The sequence below is a fragment of the Callorhinchus milii genome, unplaced genomic scaffold (assembly GCF_018977255.1).
Source record: "Callorhinchus milii isolate IMCB2004 unplaced genomic scaffold, IMCB_Cmil_1.0 Scaffold3, whole genome shotgun sequence".
Lineage (NCBI taxonomy): Eukaryota > Metazoa > Chordata > Chondrichthyes > Chimaeriformes > Callorhinchidae > Callorhinchus > Callorhinchus milii.
Genome location: NW_024704744.1, coordinates 90,259,888 through 90,280,934, shown reverse-complemented (window position 1 = coordinate 90,280,934; position 21,047 = coordinate 90,259,888). Strand labels below are relative to the sequence as shown.

Genomic DNA, 21,047 nt, shown 5'->3' with positions numbered 1-21,047 from the left:
GGTACGTTTTATGACAACCCCTGAATGAGGGGAGAGGGAAGAAGTGAGTCAGAGAGAATCCGGGATAGAATTATTAATGATAATCCTTGCATTTGATACAGGGTCTTGTCACTTTTTTGAGACATCTCAAAGCGCTTCACAGGATCATAGAATCATAGAATCATACAGCACAGAAAGAGGCCATTCGGCCCATCGTGTCTGCATAGGCTCCTAAAAGAGCAATCCAGCTCAATCCCACTGGCCCGCTTTGTCTCCATAGCCCTGCAATCCTGTCCTCCCTACAGGATGTACTTTAAAGTGAACTGATGTATATTTTGTGGGCAAAACGCAGCAGTGTCCCACAAACAACCATGGATTCAGTGACCAAATTTTTAAAAAATTATTTATTTATTTTGAAGGGATTATTACTCCTGGAAAAGCGATTCACCAATCGACTAACAACCAGGTTCGTACTTACTGCTAAACAGGTAAACAGAGGTGTGTGGAGTAAGGAAACTTGCCCAACGTTTCGCCCTGGCCGGGAACCGAACCCAGGTCCTTTTGCTTGTGAGGTGAGTGCTCTAACAACTGAGCTACAGAACTCTACAAATCCCTGTCAGGTTTCCCTGACTCGTAGCAGCCTTGCTGTACTACACCACACAATTCTTGCTGGTTCTACTTAATTATTTCAAGCAGCACAAGTCTATCCCTTTACAGTTGTAATGTACTCTGGGGGATGACTTAAAACGAGAGAGTGGATTGGGAATTATTGATGGACTGATGCTTCAGACTGCGATTCCGTGATGGAAAATTACTGGGAAGAGGAATATTTCCTTCAAAAACACAATGCCGTGCCGACTGCTTTGGCTCAATGCTAGATTCCACACACTGCAGATCTAACACATTTAATATGGGCAATCGATTTGTCAAGTTATTATTTCACCAGCTGCCAGGTTACCTTGTAGGCTGTTTCAGGGACGTCACTGGGTACAAATTGGCTGCCACATTCGCTTACAAAGCATGTCAGCCGTGTGTGTTAGCCTGGTTCAGGGACTGTGTGTGTTAGCCTGGTTCAGGGACTGTGTGTGTCAGCCTGGCTCAGTCACTGTGTGTGTCAACCTGGCTCAGTCACTGTGTGTGTCAGCCTGGCTCAGTCATTGTGTGTGTGTCAGCCTGGCTCAGTCACTGTGTGTGTCAGCCTGGCTCAGTCATTGTGTGTGTGTCAGGCTGACTCAATCAATCACTGTGTGTTTGTCAGCCTGGCTCAGTCACTCTGTCAGCCTGGCTCAGTAACTGTGTGTTTGTCAGCCTGGCTCAGTCACTGTGTGTGTCAGCCTGGCTCAGTCATTGTATGTGTCAGACTGGTTCAGTCATTGTATGTGTCAGCCTGATACAGTGACTGAACCAAGGCTGACACAGACAGTGACTGAACCAGACTGACACGCACACAGTGACTGAGCCAGGCTGACACAGAGTGACTGAGCCAGGCTAGCACACAAAGTGACTGAACCAGGCCGACACACACACACAATGACTGAGCCAGGCTGACAAACACAGTGACTTAGCCAGGCGGACACAGATGGTGACTGAGCTAGGCTGACACACAGTGACTGAGCCAGGCAGACACACACACACAGTGCCTGAGCCAGGCTGACACACACAGTGACTCAGACAGGCTGACACACACAGTGACTGAGCCAAGCTGACACACAGTGACTGAGCCAGGCAGACACACACACAGTGACTCAGACAGGCTGACACACACAGCGACTGAGCCAGGCAGACATACAGAGTAACTGAGCCAGGCTGACACACAGTGACTGAGCCAGGCTGACAAACACACAGTGACTGAGTCAGGCTTACACACAACTCATGACTGAGCCAGGCTGACACATGGAGACCGAGCCAGGCTGATACACACCCAATGACTGAGCCAGGCTGACAGACACAGTGACTGAACTGAGCCAGGCTCAGTCACATTGTGTGCCAATCTGACTTAGTTATTTTGTGTTAGTCTGGCTTAGTTCAGTCACTGTGTGCAGCCTGGCAGTTACTGTGTGTGTCAGCCAGGATCAGTCACAGTCAGACTGGCTCAGTAACTGTGTGTGCAGCCTGGCGCAGTCACTGAATGTCAGCCTGGCTCAGTCACTCTGTCTCAGACTGGCTCCGTCACTGTGTGTGTCAGACTGGCTCAGTCACTGTGTGTGTCAGCCTGCTTCAGTCATTTTGTGTGCCAGCCTGGCTCAGTCACTGTATGTCAGCCTGGCTCAGTGACTGTGTGTCAGCTTGGCTCAGTCACTACATGTGTCAGCCTGGCTCAGGCACTGCGTGTGTCAGCCTAGTTCAGTCACAGTCAGACTGGCTAGGTCACTATGTGTGTCAGCCTGGCTCAGTCATTGTGTGTGTGTCAGCCTGGCTAAGTCACTATGTGTCAGCCTGCCTCAGTCACTGTCTGTTGTCGCCTGCCTCAGTCACTGCGTGTTTGTCAGCCTAGCTAAACCACTGTGTGTCAGCCTGCCTCAATCACTGTCTGTGTCAGCCTGGTTCAGTCACTGTGTGTTTGTCAGCTTGGCTCAGTCACTGTGTGTCAGCCTGGCTCAGTCATTGTGTGTGTCAGCCTGGCTCAGTCATTGTGTGTGTCAGCCTGGTCCAGTCTCATTGCGTGCCAACCTAGCTCAGTCACTCTGTGTCAGCCTGGCTCAGTTCAGTTACTGTGTGCAGCCTGGCTCAGACACTGTGTGTCAACCAGGCTCAGTTACTATGTGTGTCAGCCTGGCTCAGTCGCCATGTGAGTCAGCCTGGCTCAGTCACTGTGTGTCAGCTTGGCACAGTTACTGTGTGTGTGTCAACCAGGCCCAGTTACTGTGTTTGTCAGCCTGACTCAGTCACTGTGTGTTTGTCAGCCTGACTCAGTCACTATGTGTGTGTGTGTGTGTCAGCCTGGCTCAGTCACTGTGTGTGTGTGTTAGGCTGGCTCAGTCACTGTGTGTTTGTCAGCCTGGCTCAGTCAGTATGTGTGCAGCCTGTCTCAGTCACTGTGTGTGTCAGCCTGGCTCAGTCACTAAGCGTGTGTCAGCCTGGCTCAGTTCAGTCACAGTGTCTGTCAGCCTGGCTCAGTCATTGGGTGTGTATCAGCCTGGCTCGGTCTCCATGTGTAAGCCTGACTCAGTCACTGTGTGTTTGTCAGCCTGGCTCAGTCACTGTGTGTCAACCTGTCTCAGTCACTGTGTGTGTCAGCCTGGCTCAGTTACTCTGTATGTCTGCCTGGCTCAGTCGCTGTGTGTGTCAGCCTGTCTGAGTCACTGTGTGTGTCAGCCTGGCTCAGTCATTGTGTGTGTGTCTGCCTGGCTCAGTCATTGTGTGTGTGTCTGCCTGGCTCAGTCACTGTGTGTCAGCATAGCTCAGTCACCATCTGTGTCCGCCTGGCTAAGTCACTGTGTTTGTCAGCCTGGCTCAGTCATTGTGTGTGTGTGTGTCAGCCTGGTTCAGTCACTTTGTGTGCTAGCCTGGCTCAGTCACTCTGTCTCAGCCTGGCTCAGTCACTGTGTGTGTGTCAGTCTGGTTCAGTCACTGTCTGTGTCAGCCTGGTTCAGTCACTGTCTGTGTTTGTCAGCCTGGCTCAGTCACTGTGTGTCAGCCTGGCTCAGTTACTGTGTGCGTCAGCCTTGCTCAATCACTGTGTGCATCAGCCTGGTTCAGTCACAGTCAGCCTAGGTCAGTAACTGTGTGTGCAGCTTGGTTCAGTCACTTTGTTTTAGCGTGGCTCAGTTCAGTCACGGTGTGTGTCAGCTTGGTTCAGTTACTGTGTGTGCCAGCCTGACTCAGTCTCTGCGTGTGTCAGCCTGGTTCAATAAGTCAGCCTGGCGAGGTCACTATGTGTGGCACCATGGCTCAGTAATTGGGTATGTGTCAGCCTGGCTAAGTCACTGTGTGTCAGCCTGGCTCAATCACTATGTGTGTGTCAGCCTGGCTCAGTCACTGTGGGTATCAGCCTGCCTCGGTCACTAAGTGTGTGTCAGGCTGGCTCAGTCACTAAGTGTGTCAGCCTGGCTCAGTCACTGTATTTGTCAGCCTGGCTCAGTCACTGTGTCAGCCTGTCTCAGTCACTGTGTGTGTCAACCTGGCTCAGTCACTGTGTGTGTCAGCCTGGCTCGGCCTCCGTGTGTCAGCCTGGATCAGTCATGAGCTGTGTGTAAGCCTGACTCAACAACAACAACAACAAGATTCCATTTATAGAGCGCCTTTCACGTCGGGAGGACGTCAGCCTGGCTCAGTCACTGTGTTTTTGTCAGCCTGGCTCAGTACTGTGTGTGTCAGCCTGGCTCAGTCACTGTGTTTTTGTCAGCCTGGCTCAGTACTGTGTGTGTCAGCCTGGCTCAGTTACTCTGTATGCTGGATCAAGTCCTGGGGAATGAAATAGGTCAGGTTGAACAGGTTTCGGTAGGGGAGCATCTAGGTAACAGTGACCATAATATTATTAGATTTAGGTTACTCATGAACAGGGACAAAGTACAATCAAGGGTGAAAACGCTCGACTGGAAAAGGGCTAATTTTGATGGGCTAAAAAGGGACCAAGAGTTGGTGGACTGGCAAGTAAGACTAGCAGGTAAAACAACTCATGAGCAATGGGAGATCTTCAAAAATACGACAGCTCACGATCTAAATAGATATATTCCCACAAAAGGGAAATGTGCGACAACCAAGCCAGCCTGGATGACCAGGGATATTCTGTCTAGGATGAAAAAGAAGAAGACGGCGTACGACAATTGGAAGACGCAAGATACTGAGGATAGCAAAGAACATTATAGAGAATGCAGGAGTGATCTTAAAAGAGTGATCTTAAAAGAAAGGCTAAAAGATCGCAAGAGAAGAGGTTAGCGGGTAACATAAAGGGGAATCCTAAAATATTTTACAAGCACATAAAGGAAAAAAGGTTAGTTAAAGTTAGGGTGGGGCCAATCAAAGACAATGACGGCAATCTTGTTGTGGAGGCAGAGGGCATGGCTGATGTACTGAACGAGTTCTTTGCATCTGTCTTCACAACGGAAATGGATGCCCCAAATGCCGCAGTATTGAATGAGAGGGTAGAGGAAATAGATCAGATTACTACAGACAGAGAGAAAGTTCTGAAAAGATTGAATGGGCTCAAAATTGATAAGCCACCAGGACCAGACGGGTTTCACCCAAGGTTGCTGTGGGAGATACTGGTTCAAATAGCGGAGGCTTTGGCCATTACATTTCAATCTTCATTGGACACAGGAGTGGTGCCAAGAGACTGGAGAGTAGCTAATGTTACCCCACTCTACAAAAAGGGGGAGAAAGACAAACCCGGAAATTACAGGCCAGTCAGCCTAACTTCGGTATTAGGAAAACTACTGGAGACCGTAATCCGGGACAGAATAAATCTCTACTTAGAGGAACATGAGGTAATTAGAGACAGTCAACATGGATTTGTTAAAGGCAAATCTTGACTAACAAATCTAATCGCATTTTTTGAAGAGGTGACTGCGAGGGTTGATGAGGGAAATGCGGTGGACGTTATTTACATGGATTTTAAAAAGGCTTTTGACACAGTACCGCATAAGAGATTAATAAAAAAATTAGAGGCCCACGGTATTAAGGGGACAGTGGCAGTTTGGATTAAGAACTGGCTGAGTGACAGAAAGCAGAGGGTGGTGGTTAATGGGTGTTTCTCGAAATGGAAGGAGGTGTGCAGCGGTGTCCCCCAGGGATCGGTATTGGGACCACTGCTCTTTCTAATATATATTAATGATCTGGACTTGGGCATAGAGAGCACTATTTCCAAGTTTGCAGATGATACAAAGTTAGGTAGGGTAGTAAATAGTGAGGAGGACTGTAACCAACTGCAAGCAGACATACACAGAATGGTGGAATGGGCTGACATGTGGCAGATGGATTTCAATGTGGATAAGTGTGAGGTGATACACTTAGGTAGGAAAAATGATAGGAGGCAATATAGACTTGGTAGCTCAATCTTAATGGGGGTGAACCTACAGAGAGATCTGGGTGTTCACGTAAGTGAATCATTAAAGGTAGCGGGGCAGGTAGATAGGGCAGTAAAAAAGGCATTTGGTGTACTGAGCTTTATTTGTAGGGGCACAGAGTATATGGTTAACCTATACAAAACACTGGTTAGGCCTCAGCTGGAGTACTGCGTCCAGTTCTGGGCAACTTACTTCAGGAAGGACATTAAGGCACTGGAAAGGGTGCAGAGGAGATTCACGAGAATGATACCAGGAATGGGGAACCTTAGCTATGAGGACAGGCTGGAGAAGTTAGGACTTTTCCCATTAGAGCAGAGAAGGTTACGCGGGGACCTGATAGAGGTCCTCAAGATCATGAAAGGTTTCGACAGGCTCGATAAGGAACAGCTGTTTTCGCTGGTTCTTCTAACCTCCCCTCTGCTTCTTTTGGTAGATATCTTAAGACTGTGACTGTGGTATCTACCAAAAGAAGTAGAGGGGAGGTTAGAAGAAATTTTTTCACTCAGCGAGTTGTTCGAATTTGGAATGATCTGCCCGAAAGGGTAGTGAAGTCCGATTCGATAATAGCTTTTAAGAGAGAACTGGACAGATATCTGGGGAAGACGGGTTTGCAGGGTTATGGGGAGAAAGCTGGTGATTGGGGTTAGTGAAAGTGACTTGCTCTGTCAAAGAGCCGGCACAGACTCGAAGGGCCGAATGGCCTCCTTCTGTGCCGTAACATTCTGTGAATCTATGAATCTATGAAATGTCTGCCTGGCTCAGTCGCTGTGTGTGTCAGCCTGTCTGAGTCACCGTGTGTGTCAGCCTGGCTCAGTTATTGCGTGTGTGTCAGGCAGACTCAGTCACCGTGTGTCAGCCTGGCTAAGTCACTGTCTGTATCAGCTTAGCTCAGTCAGTGTGTGTGTGTCAGCCTGTCTCAGTCACTGTATATGTCAGCCTGCCTCAGACGTGTGTGTGTCAGGCTGGCTCAGTCACTGTGTGTGTCAGCCTGGCTCAGTCACTGTGTGTGTATCTGCCTGGCTCAGTCACCGTGTGTGTCACCCTCGCTCAGTTATTGCGTGTGTCAGGCAGGCTCAGTCACCGTGTGTCAGCCTGGCTCAGTCACTGTCTGTGTCAGCTTAGCTCAGTCAGTGTGTGTGTCAGCCCGTCTCAGTCACTGTATATGTCAGCCCGGCTCAGACATGTGTGTGTGTGTGTGTGTCAGCCTGGCTCAGTCACTATGTGTGTCAGCCTGGCTCAGTCGCTGTGTTTGCTCAGCCTTGCTCATTCATCGTGTGTGTGTCAGCCTGGCTTAGTCATTATGTCAGCCTGGCTCAGTCACTATGTGTGTCAGCCTGGCTCAGTCGCTGTGTTTGCTCAGCCTTGCTCATTCATCGTGTGTGTGTTAGCCTGGCTTAGTCACTATGTCAGCCTGGCTCAGTCACTGTGTGTGTGTCAGCCTGGCTCAGTTGGTAGCATTCTCACCTCTGAGTCAGCAGTGTAAAGAAACACTTCCTGGTGTTTGTCTGAAGATTGTCCCTTCACAGCTCTAACCCTGTGTCCTCTTATTCTACTGTCTTGGAGGGTTAGAAAGCAACTATTGTTTCACCCAAATACTAATAATCCTTGCAAACTTTGAGACGTCTCAACGCGCTTCACAAGATATAGTGTAAAGTGAATATACAGTCGTGGATTGACTGACCCAATTACTTTTTTAAAATTTTTTTATGGCACTGAATGACATCACATTGCTGGTGACATCTTGTCCTGGTCAGTTGGTGACTGTTCCCCAGTGGCAAGTTCTCCTCTTTGATCAGAAACAATCTCAGCAGGTTTCTCTGAAGCCAAGGGGTAACAATATTATTGCTAGCCTCTGCCACCACCAATTGCCATGGGACCCAGCAAATTGCTTCTTAAGAAACAGGCCTGCGGTACGTTGCACACATAACAGACGGGAAAGGTTGGCCAGGCAGCTGGGCACTTTATGATTCTGTCTGAATTGTCTGATTTGCTGTTAGTGTAAATGTTCAGCCTCAGCAGACTGTGAGTAGATATGACATGTGTAGCCCTACATTTTCTCAATGGGGTGGAATCATCTGTGGGCAGGGAGCACTGTACCAGAGACTGGAACAGGAGGGGTACACATCAGCAGCTCCCTTTCCTCCATAAATCAACACTGCTTCACACATTATACAGATGTAAACTTACTGTCGCCCAGCAGTAAGTAGCAACCCGGTTGTTTGTCAATTGGCAGATCACTTTTCCAGGGTAAATTTGGTCGCTCAGTCCACGACTGTTTGTGGGACACTGCTGCATACAATTGGCTGCCGCAATTCACCAACAAAACACAATCAATTCAAATTACCATATATTCTGTGAAGCTCTTTGAGATGTCTCAACGACGTGATAAGGCGCTACATCAAATACAAGGATTATTATCATTAGTATCATAACTCTCTAGGACCCTACAGGTGTGTCCTCATCCACACCAGATTCCGCGAGCCTATCACCCTTCCCCACAAAGCCCCGCCACCCTTTATATGAGATGTTAAACTGAGGTCCCATCTGTGCCTGTTCAGGTGGACGATAAAGATCCCGCCACACTATTCGAAAAGAGAAGAGAGTTTCTCTCTCTCTCGCTGTCCTGGCTAACAATTTCCCAGATAAAATCGGTCACTCACTTCATGTTTGTTTTTATGGGACGTTGCTGTGTGGAAATTGGCTGCTGCGTTCATCCACAAAATACACAGTCATTTTACAGTAAATCCTATGAACCTCTTTGGGACATCTTTCCGATATGAAAAGTAAATCATAATAAATTCCTGTGACTTGTGACAAAACATGTATAAGATATATTTTGTCCCCAATGCTGAGTGTAACTGAGTTCAGTGGGTAGCACTCTAACCCATATTCGGGACTGCAACTCATATAGCAGTGCTACAATGTTGGGTGAGTGCTGTATTGCCAGATGTGCTGTACTTTGGATGAGATGTTAAACTATTTGAAAGGGCAAGGAAATTTCTCTCTCTCAGTGCCCTGGCCAACAATCCCCCACTTAAAATTGGTCACTCACTTCATGGCTGTTTGTGGCACAGTTCCTATGTGTTAAGGCCTCGAACACTTGTGAAGCTCTCAGTCTAACTGATTAGGCACAGAGAGAGTGACAACCCCTTACCCAGTTCACACAGGGCAAAGTGAGATTTTTTGAAGGGATTATTACCCTCAGGAAGCAATCCGCCAATTGTTAAAGCAGGTTCCTACTTACTGCTAGGTAAACAGAGCAGTGTTTGTGTGTGTATGTGTTGAGTAAGGAAACTTGCCTAAGGTTTTGCCCTGCCTGGAAATTGAATTGAATTTAGTGACTGAATAAATGTTGCCAAGCTGGAAACAGCATGCAGGAGATAACAAGTGAGAAAGGAGAGTTGGCTGTTTGGACTAACCTTTCTTTGCAAGGGTAATATTGGGTTCGTATTTCTCAATGAGCTGCTGAACTTGTTCTTGTTTCAACGGAGGGTAGAGGATTTCATTCAAACGGGGGTCCCGTTGCTTGGTATTGATGAACTCCGTCATCTGGTCAACCACTAGGTACGGTCTGCTCTTGGCTCCACTGAAATACAGCAAAACATAAAGTCTTCAATGGTGAAAACTATAGCATACAGTTGGCTCATCCATGTGCTCGAGTTTAACAGTAGATTTATCTTGCTTTAGTCTCATCTCATTATGAATTATTAATGAAAATCCCTCTTGAATAATCCTTGCTTTTGCTAAAGCATCTTATCACGTCGTCAAGACATTTCAAAGTGCTTCCTGGGATTTACTGTAAAGTGTAGTGACTCTGTATTTTGTATGTGAATGTGACAGCCAATTTGCACCACGCAGCGTCCAACAAGCAGCCATGAAGGAAATCACCAAATTTATCAGGATTGTTAGCCAGGATTCCCTTGTCTTTTTGCTACAGGATCTTTAATGTCCACCTGAACAGACACTGACAGCATTTTACTTTAATGTCTCAGCCAAAGGATGGCATGGAGTCACCCCAGCACAGTGTGTGTCAGCTCAGCTCAGTGTGTGTGTGTGTCAGCCCGGCCCAGTGTGTGTGTATGTCAGCCCGGCCCAGTGTGTGTCAGCCCAGCACACTGTGTGTCATCCTGGCTCAGTTGATAGACTGGGATATGGAAGTCAAGAAGTTGTATGCTTAAGCCCTATGAAGGCACTTTGAGCTCACAGGCCAGGCTGACACTCCAGTGTGGTGCTGGAGGATTGCTGCATTAGATGTTTAAGTGCTTCGAAACGCTATCTGTGTGAAGAGATATAAATTGCTATATAAATGCAAGTTGTTGTTCTTAAACTAAGGTCATTCACTTCATGGTTCTTTGTGGAACTGGGACATGGCTGTGTGCAAATTGGCTGCCGCACTTGCCTACAAACACACAGTCACTACACTTCACAGTGCTTTTGAGACATCTCAATGAGGTGACACAGCAAGGATATATGAATGTGTGGGAGGTATTATAACAAACACAGGAATAGGTTTCTTACAACTCAGAAAAGATATGGTCGATTTCTGGTCGAGGTCCAATATTAGTCACAAATGTCCTGAAAGCTTCCGGGCTGAAATCTTCAACAGGAATAGAATCACCCTGTGGATGACAATTTAAATCAAGTGTTAGAAAGTGGCACCATTTCACATCATTCTCAAACTAACTACAATGATCAATAAAATAACACAGTTATAGACAAAATGTCCCAAGGACACATGCTAGCGACACATGTGGTTGCAATTATTGGGACACAAGATATTCTTTTTGGTGAAGTGGACATTGATGGAAATAATCTAAATATTACAATATAATAATAATAATTTCATCACTCAATCCATGACTGTTTGTGAGACACTGCTGTGTGCAATTAGCTGCTGAGTTTCACCCACAAAATATACGGTCACTACACTATACTACAGTACACTTTTCAGTGAAGTGTTTTGAGATGTCTTGAAGACATGATAAGGTGCTATATCAAATGCAAGGATTATTATTATTATTATTATCCAACCTCCACATTGGCACTTTGACCTCACACACAGGCTGGCACTCTAGCACAATGCTGGGGGGAGCACTGTAAATCCTCCGTGCCATCTATTGGTTGAACCGTGAAGTTGCTGTTCTGGTGGATGTTAAATATCCTGTGGCACTATTCGAAAAGAGGAGTTTCTGTCCGACAATCCTCAGATAACATCAATCATTCACTCCATGGCTGTTTGTGGAATATTGCTGTGCGCAAATTGGCTGCTGCGTTCATCTACACAGTCACTACACACTACAGTTTATCCTGTGAAACGCTTCAAGACCTCTCGAAGCTTGGTGAGGTGCTAGATGAAATTCAACGACTATTTACATTTAGAATATTCAAATCACTCTAAAAATCCCATTCAGGCTTTGGCTGCAGGGTTAACAGGAACTGAGTGGGACGACTCCCTGCCCCCAGTGACTGATCTGCCCTTCGACGTCCTGCCGATGAGACGGGCTGGGCTGTGCTGTCATTAGCAGTGCCCTGGAATAATGTGGACCCGCCCGGCTCAGGAACCGGACTAGAGACCGTCACCGAGGGTGGACTCGATTCCAACATTCCAAACACATCACTTTGGAGCCAGCTCACCCAGGGAGACCCCACTGCCCCCACCCGGAGGATACATGAATCAGTGCTAAATGCACTGTGGCTTTTGCAGAGATAAGTTGGAATGCAGATGCCAATCATCAAATTCTGGGGATTGTGTACTGGGGGTAGTTCTCCCAGGCCTCCTGCTGTGTTAAGTACATGACCTAGTTTATGATGAAGTGCTGCTTGTTAATGTGGTTAAACACGTAAGGAAGAGCATCTCCATCAATAAAACAAAAGGACGCTGTCAAAACTCATTAGCACAACACAGCTGAAGCAGAGATTGTACAAAACCAAGGGATTACTTAAGATTTCCTTTGGGATTTCATATGTTTCATTCATTGTGTGTACAGAAAATTACCAGAATGAACCATGCCAGAAGGTGTGGCTCTCTCTGGGCCCTAATTTCTGTCCAAGATGAGGCAATGGGATGGTCTCACTTTAACAGTGTTCCCCTGAATAAGGCTTGTGTGACAATTCCTTGCATTGGATATAGCGCCTTATCATGTCTTCGTGACATCTTAAAGCGCTACACAGAATAGACTGCAAAGTGAATTGACTGTATATTTTGTGGGCAAAACGTGGCAGCCAATTATGCAATCCACCAATCAACTAACAACTGGGTTCCTACTTACTGCTAAGTAAACAGAAGCGTGTGGAGTAAGGAAACTTGCCAAACTTTTCGCCCTGCCCGGGAATCAAACCAGGCTTGCGAGGCAAGTGCTCTAACCTCTATGATACAGGATCTAACTAGTTCCAGAGTTTGGGGGCAGTATGACTGAGATGTTATTTTAAATTTTACACACAACAACAACAACAAATTACATTTACACAGCATCTTTCATGTTGGGAGGACGTCCCAAGGTGCTGGACAGTCAGGGATTTGGACCCGAGCTGGGGGTTGGGATCAGGAGGGGTGGAGGTCATGGAGGGTAGGGGTAGGAGGGTGGCCAAAGGCGCAGTCGAAGAGGAGGGTCTGACTTGCATTGAAGGAGGCAAGAGAGGGAGTGAGCAAAGGGATTTGGGGATGGAATTCCAGGGTAAGGGCAGAGAGGCTGAAGGTCTGACCACCGATGGTGGGGCGGGCTGGTCGGGGAACGTGAAGCAGGCCGGTGTGTGAGTGTCTATCTGGGTGTGAAAGTTGTGTGATAATGGAGCAAAATAAAACAGCCACCCTTTGTTTCACTATCTGTGTTGAAGGGGTCATCAAGAGTGGATTGGAGTGTGTGCAGCATCTCCCAGTCAATGGCTTGTATAAACAAATGAATCAAGTGTTGTGTCAACTGCTTACTCCTGAAAGTCACTCCTGGTGATGAAATACTGCGCTCCGTAGGATAGACTGTAAAGTGTAGTGACTGTGTGATTTGTCAGCGAACCTGGCTGCCAATTGGCGCAGAGGGATGTCCTGCAAATAGCAGGGAATTAGGCGGAGCGCAGGTGCTTACCCGGACGGACGGTAGCCCGCTGGAATCCAGCGCCGTCTCCACTCGCTTCCGGTCAGAGGAGAACATGCGGACAATGCTGCATAGCGAGGAGAGACTGGTTACACTGACTTGTGCATAGGTTAGGAAATGGATAGAATATACAAATAACACAGAACTAAAACAAAGCCATTTACACAATCAATCCCACAACATGCAACACCATGTATTTACAAAACGCCCTTCATGTGGAATTACGCCGTGGAGCACTTCATCAGCCTAAAGCTTGCCAGGCAGCGCACTCAATGACAAGCTATCTATGCAATTTTAGCTGGTTGGACTCCAGCAGTTACCCCAACGCACACTCTGGGGTCCCCAAGCCTTGACTCTTGCTAACCTGCACCTAATATTCTCTGGAATTAGATAAAACATGGGAATTTCCATCTGTAGATAGCTGACGTGAAACTCTCATTGTGTTTGAATACTCGTAATCACGGTGATGGGTTTTCACATGTGTCAGACACCAGGCTGATCACGGTGATGGGTTTCCATGTGTGTCAGACACCCGGTTGATTATGGTGATGGGTTTCCGTGTGGGTCAGACACCCATCTGGCTTGCCTGTGTAAAAGTAGGCATGGAGTGTGATTGGGACAGGTGAGGTTTGGATTGGAGGTATTTCAAAGTTAAATCACCTACTTTTTGACTGGAATCCGGGCATCCTGGTTCATTTGCAGTTTGAGCTTGGTGTACCTATAATATAAAGCACTGTGTTGGAAATGGGTGGGTTCCCGTCCCGCAACTCCCACCAAATAACAGAACAGGCACCACTGTACCAGTTTAGTTCAATTGGTAGCTGTCTTGCCTCTCAATTGGTTCAAGCCCAAAATCAAGACTCCTGATGCAGGACATTCCAGGGGAGGACTGACAGCACTGTGAGAGTATCTGGCCAGTGAATGCTACCTTCTGTACTGTGGGTAATTTCAGTGTCTGGAGACTAAGCTAGTCAAACTACTACAGGATGGTGAGAATTCAGGGGGGCACTTGCTTTATCCAGGGTGAGGTTTCGGAGAGCTGCACAATGGTGGGTCTGGACAAGAGTGAGGGAGAAGAGGAGCGGGCCATAGAGCTAAGAATTGGCATGGAATTTGATGACAGAAAGAGAGGGGGCGAGATGGAAGGGCAGAGGGAGGGGCTCTGATGGTGGAGGGTCGAGGAAGGGTGGTTGAGGCCAGGACACCAGGAACCACTTAAAAAGCAGCTGGATGCTGTGATGGGGGGATGGTAGGTGGGTATTCTGGAGGGAAGAGATCAGATGGATTTTCTTCATCCAAGTTAATCTTGTAATGTTATGTCTGCCAGATGGTTGGTCAGAACAGCACCAGTCTTCAGTCTTGGCTGTCTGCGGTCTAGACATTTTAAGCATTTCCACTTTGGAACTTACACTTTGTCAAATAATCGATCTCTGGATGAATTCTGGGCCAACAGGTTTGTTGCTAGATCAAACAGTGCATCTGTCCATTCCTGTAACAACAGATAGAGACGTGTCATTTGATATCAACTTAACAGCCCTCAGAAAATACAGGGCTTAGTGTAACTGGTAGAAGGGATGGACTCTTCCCACTCTGGGGAAGCAAGGTCAAAGAGGTAAATCTTGTGACCTTGTGAAATACCCATAGCTTCCCAGTTCTTATCAACTAGACTTTATTGTTAGGACATTGGGTTGCAGGTTACTAGGAGCTGAGGGGGAAGAATAGCCCGTAGTGACTGATGGGCTAGAAAACTAGCCTTTAATTCATCTCTGCCAATCAAGGGCCCAGAGTCACAACTGTCACACTGATATTAAGATGAAAAGTGAAATGTTTCACCACAGATTCAGTGTGATAACTGATGACAATAACTTTAGATAGTTTCGGGAATCAACAGAACATTGACTTTGGCCTAATCACGGAACCATAGAAATTTACGGCACAGAAGAAGGCCATTCAGCTTATTGTGTCTGTGCTGCTCCTTTAAGAGCAATCCTTTAAGTCCCATTTACCTTCCGCAAACAGCATTGAGAAAATAATGTTGCATAGGCTGCAATAGCACTAAATTGTGGGGTTATGACATGACATTATTAAAAATTAAATGTTTACTTTGACCAAAGTATTTCTCGAATATTGACAAAGGCTGCCCGAGAGAATGAGAACTGTCACAAGGTGACCTGGAACAATAATAATTATAATCCTTACATTTTAATATTGCCTTTCACGTGAAGAGGACATCTCAAAGTGTTTCACAGGATTACTGTAAAGTCAATGCCTGTGTATTTGGTCGGCGAAAGCAACATCGAATTTGTGGACAACAACATTCCGCAAACAGCATTGAGAAAATAATGCTGCATAGGCTGCAATAGCACTAAATACGTTTTTTGCATCAGTCTTTACCAAGAAGGAGATGGGTAACCTCTGATCTGATCTGGAAAGAGAACTTAAGGATGTCGCAGAGAAAAGTTGTGACAATATTCATATCATGGTTGCCAAACAGCTGTGTAAACTTAAGGTAAATAAATCTCTGGATAAATTGCATCCAAGGATCCTTAAGGAACTAAGGGAGGAAGTCGCAGAAACGCTGGCACAAATCTTTCAAAAATCACTGAATACTGGAGAGGTGCCGGGGGACTGGAGAATGGCAGATGTTACTCCTATTTTTAAGAAAGTTAACAAAAGTGACCCAGGAAACTACAGCCCAGTAAGTTTGACATTCATTGTGGGCAAAATTTTAGAGAGCTTATTAAGGATAAAATCATGGAGCATCTGAACAGAAATAAAATCATAAATAATAGCCAATATGGGTTCATGGAGGGAAGATCTTGTCAATTTAATTTACTGGTTTTCTTTGACAGTGTGACAAGGCAGCTTGATAAGGGTAAGACTGGATGTAAGGCCTTTGATACAATTCCTCTTGAGAGGCTAGTACTGAAAGTAAAGAAAGCTGGAATCAGTGGAGGTATATTACAATGGATACCGGAAGAACCCAGAGAGTGGTGGTACAGGGAATGTCATCAGACTGGGAAAATGTTACTAGTGGAGTTCCACAAGGGTCTGTTTTGGGACCTCTTTTGTTTAATATTTTTATAAATGACCTGGATCTAGGAGTCGCAAGCCCAGTGGCTAAGTTTGCAAATGACACGAAGCTAATAATAGCGAAGCTGAACAAGATAGGTTACAGGAGGATTTGAACATACTTGGGAATTGGGCAGATCGGTAGCAGATGAAATTCAATGTGGAGAGATGTAAAGTACTTCACATGGAGACAAAAAATCCTGGAAGGGGCTATTATTTGAACAAAAGGAAAATAATATGTATGGAAAATGAAAACAACCTGGGGGTCCTGATTGACAATAAATTGAAACTCTGAGGACAGAGGTCTGAAGGACACTTCAGAGATGAAGTGGATACACTGTGAGAGGTAGGATCTGCACTATTCAAGGACAGAACCATAAAGGTTGAGGTGAGAGGAGAGGCGGTGGAATAGGATAGAGTGGTCAACGATACTGAAGTGATCAATTGTATCTGGGAGGATTGTTGGCCAGGACACCAGAGAGAGAGAGAGAAACTCCCTTCTCTTTTGCATTTGTGCCATGGGATATTCGACGTCCACCTGAACAGGCACAGACAGGACCTTGGTTTAACATTGGATTGAAAACACGGACCCTCCAGCAGTGCTGCATACCCCTAGCACTGCATTGCTTCATCAGCCTAGACTATATGAGTTCCATGTCGTCACTTGGGGATTGAACCCACATTCTTCTGACTTAAGAGGTAGGATTGCAAACAACTGGGTCACCTGTACGCCTGGAGGGTACTGCATACATGTCTGGTCATTATATTAATAATAATCCTAGCGTTTGATATAGCTCCTTATCACATCTTCGAAACGTCTCACAGTGCTTCACAGGATATACTGTAAAGTGAACTGACTGTATATTTTTTGGGTATTATTATTTTTGAAGGTATTATTACCCTTGGAGTCAGTGCAGAGGAGTGCAATGAGGATGATCCCGAGTGTTAGAGGAATGAACAAGATTAGACAAGCTAGCATTTACAAGCAAGGATTAGCAAGAACAAGGAAAGATTAGACAGGCTTGCATTAATAATTGATTAATTAACATGAATAAATTAATAATAAAACAATTTCATAACTTAGTAATGTGTAGTAACTGTGTACATGAATTTTCATATAAAATTCATTCTTCATCTTGAGAGAAGATGGCTCAGAGAGGACGTTATAGAGGTGTTATTAAATATTAAATGGAATTGAAAAAGAAATCACATTCATTACTTTAATTATTTTCGAATGCACTGAGGCAGTAGAACAAGAGGACACAGGGTTAGAGCTGTAAAGGGGCAATTTCAGGACAGGAGGTGTTTCTTTACCCAGAGGGTAATTAACAACTGGAACAGGTTACCAGGAAGTGGGGTTGAGGCCAGAACACTGGGATTCATTTAAAAAGCAGCTGGATGCTGTGATGGTTGGAATGGTAGGTGTCCTGGAGGGAGGAGATTAGATGGGCCGAAGGGTCTTCTTCATCCAAACCGATCATGTGATCTTGTCAGTGTTTAAGTCATGTCTGCTGTTTCTGAGTTATATTTCTTGAAATATTGACATTACAGTGAACAATTCAACCCAGGAAAATCCACGTTTCATGTGGCTTTGGGAGAATCCCATGCACTGAATACAGAACCACATAAAAAGCCTCATAGTCTGATGTGCTTACTTAGCAAATGATTTCAACCATGCAATAGATACATCAAGCTTGACTTCCACTTTAATGAATAACAGAAAAAAGGGAAACTGCTGTCATCCGACACCTTTATAAATCCTCCACTGTTTACAGCCATGCTGGTTTTTAGGGCCTTGTGTTAAAGTGTTTAGTCTAATTCACTAACAATTTAATATATTTTGGCCAAAATTCAACAGAATAGGAACACAGAAACAGGAGTAGCCCATTCAGTCGTCGAGCCTGTTCTGCCATTTAATTAGATCATGGCTGATCTGTACCTCAACTAATCCTTTCAATTCCAATTTCCCGCTTTCTCCCCATATCCCTTAATTCCTTGACCTACCAACAATCTATCCAATAATGACAGCAATACGTGGAATGCAATCAGAATGGATTTTAGACAGGTTCAGAATGAGAAGGGAATCCATGGTCAGTGGGAGTTAATGATTCCTGCTCCATCACCAAACCCTCCTCCCGCTACTACTACCATGCTAATACCCCCACCTCCTCCCACTATTTGCCCACTATTGTCCAGCTAAGACCCCTACCTGTTAAGGCTTTGGCTTGCAGGGCTAATAAATGTGGAGTCCTGTAGCTCAGTGGTTAGAGCACTCGCTTTGCAAGTGAGAGACCTGAGTTCAATTCCAGGCAGAGGGCGAAACCTTGGGCAAGTTTCCTTACTCCACACAGAGCCTAATAATAATCCCTCCAAAACCAAAAACAATAATAAATTGGTCATTTTCAATCTACGACTGTTTGTGGGACATTGCTGTGCGCAATTGGCTGCTGCATTCGCCCACAAATATACAGTCAATTCACTTTACAGTGTGTTCTGTGAAGCGCTTTGGGACGTCCTCCCGATGTGAAAAGCGCTATATCAAATGCAAGGATTATTATTATTATTTTTATTATAATGTCTTTTTAGGACGAGGAGCATGTCTTCACATTTACCAGTTACCATTTCTGACCACTCTGTTCATATTGTGAGCCCACATGGTGTTTTCCAATCAAACCCAAATGATTTGGATGCAGCGATTAAATAAACAGTCATCAGCAATATGCCTTCACCAGTACTATTACACCGGGAAAACTAAAATCACAGCTTGGAAATGGCAAGAAGATCCAGCTAAATTCAGTTACACTCAACTAAATGTCTCCATGCTATTTGCTGAAGAAAACAATAGCAGCAACAAGCTGGGCGAGGAATAGTGGTGAGAGGGTCATAGAGTTCAGTGCAAGACTAAAACTGCTTCTTCAGGTTTATTGCCTGAGATTGAGTTGGGGTAGATCTCAGGGCTTATTGAGTGAGAAGAAACACTGACATTATTCCCCCCCGCAAACCCCCACCCACCCCTGCATGTCTGACTTCAGCAGCAGACCAGCCAGGACTGGTTGTGAAGCTAGCACCACTCTGTGAACAGGTACCTTTGCTATCTCCTCCTGGAAGGCCACGAAGTTAAGGAAGGAGATGTTGACCAGGTCGGGGCCATACACCACAGTGAACATGCGCCCCTCCAGGCGATTCCCTTGATTGCCCACATCCAGCAGCTCACGGAGCTTGAGATCCTGTAAAACAAAGGGAATGTGTTCTTTTCTCTTACTATAATAATCTTTGCATTTGATATAGCACCTCATGCCGTCTTCGAAATGTCTCAAAGCACTTCACAGGATATACTGTAAAGCGAATTGGCTGTATACTTTCGGCAGCAGCCTATTGCACACTGCAGTGTCCTACAAACAGTCGTGGATGAGTGACCAATTTAAGATTATCATTTTTTTTGAAGGGATTATTACCCTCGGAAAGTAATCTGACAATTGACTAAGAACCGGGTTCCTACTTACTGCTAGGTAAACAGAGGAGTGTGGAGTAAGAGAAACTTGCCCAACGTTTCACCCTGCCCAGGAATCAAACCCAGGTCTTCTCACTTGTGAGTCGAATGCTCTAATCACTAAACTACGGGACTCTATTATTTAAAATAGTCTATGTGTCAGCTCGGAATTTCATATGATCAAACGGGAGAAGCTGTAGCTCACAGTCCCTCACAGGCACAGTTATATAAACCGAGTTTTCCAGATACTCATACATGTAGCTGTCATTTAGGGGAATAAGGCATGAGACGAGACATGAGCTGTCAGTTAGATGCATGAGCACACGGAACAGGCCTAACTCCACAAACAACAGTATATCCAGAACTGTGCAACTTGTGTCCTCTCCTGGAACAGGTTCCGTTACCCCATCACCCCCACCCTTGCCCGGCTCCACTGACTCCCCATCCCCCAGAGGATTAATCCCACCACAGTCTTGCCCCCACCCTATAACTACAATCTCCTACAATCCTCCCGACCTGCCACTTGCTCCCTCCACTCAGTGGGCACCGGCCGGCCAGCTTCATGTTCCCTACTGTGCCCACTGTCAGCCATTCTGCAGCTCCATCCTGGAGTCCCTCCGACTTCCTCGCTCTCTAACCTCATTCAAGGCCCGCCTCAAGACGTACGTCTTTGACCGCACTTTCAGTCATCTTTACCCCTCCCCCTCCTTCTTGAGCTCCCACTCCCACCTTAAGTGCCCAACCTGCAGTGTCGAGCACTTTGAGACCTCCTCCTGATGGGAAACTCGCTGTGTAAATGTCAACTGTATTGTGTTGTTTAACATTCTGCTATAGTCACGGGTGGCAGCAGAGACAGCTTGTTAAACAGGCGAGGCTTGAGGAGCCAGAGCTCGGAGGTAAGACTAGATACAGGGGGAATGACTGGGGCTCACTGCACTGCACCACACAGGGTAATAAAATCAGGAGACAGCCCTGGTTTGCTGCTCGAGTAATGGCACACACAGCTGACCTCTCCCACTACAGCTGCTCGAACCCGCCACTTGCATCAGAGCCAAATAATATTTTTTTCCTTACTTTCACTTTTCTCCCTCCCTCCATCACCTCAGTGCGTAATCTCTACAAGTCAGGTATCATTCCCTTCTCCTACAGCCCTCCATTCCCCTCTCCTACACTCCTCCATTCCCCTCTCCTACACCCCTCTGTTTCCCTCTCCCTCGTGTCTGCACCAAATTTTCTCTTAAATATGTTGATGTTTTTTGAGTTCCACACTCTCCCCGTGTGTGAAGACCTTCCTCCTAACCTCTATGCTAGAGCTTTTCTTATATTAATACCCTCTTTTACTGTTACTGCTATTCCCATCCCTATCCAATTGTCTTTTAAATGTCCCCCAACTGTCTTTGTCGTAACAACCGC

At 46.0% G+C, this 21,047-nt stretch overlaps 1 protein-coding gene across 5 annotated transcripts in view; it reads right to left on the bottom strand.

Annotated features, from left to right (window-relative positions):
- The window catches only part of LOC103187635 (1-phosphatidylinositol 4,5-bisphosphate phosphodiesterase beta-1), a 228,872-nt gene that overhangs the window by 54,368 nt on the left and 153,457 nt on the right, over positions 1–21,047 (bottom strand). For 4 of the 5 annotated variants that reach the window (XM_042333662.1, XM_042333658.1, XM_042333660.1 and 1 more), the window contains exons 4-9: positions 19,231–19,371; positions 14,482–14,561; positions 13,737–13,790; positions 13,064–13,139; positions 10,503–10,603; positions 9,404–9,570 (exon numbers count right to left, since the gene is read on the bottom strand). In XM_042333662.1, coding sequence (XP_042189596.1) covers positions 9,404–9,570; positions 10,503–10,603; positions 13,064–13,139; positions 13,737–13,790; positions 14,482–14,561; positions 19,231–19,371 — 619 coding nt within the window. The remainder of the gene's footprint in view (positions 1–9,403; positions 9,571–10,502; positions 10,604–13,063; positions 13,140–13,736; positions 13,791–14,481; positions 14,562–19,230; positions 19,372–21,047) is intronic. The other variant, XM_042333659.1, reaches the window with a different exon arrangement.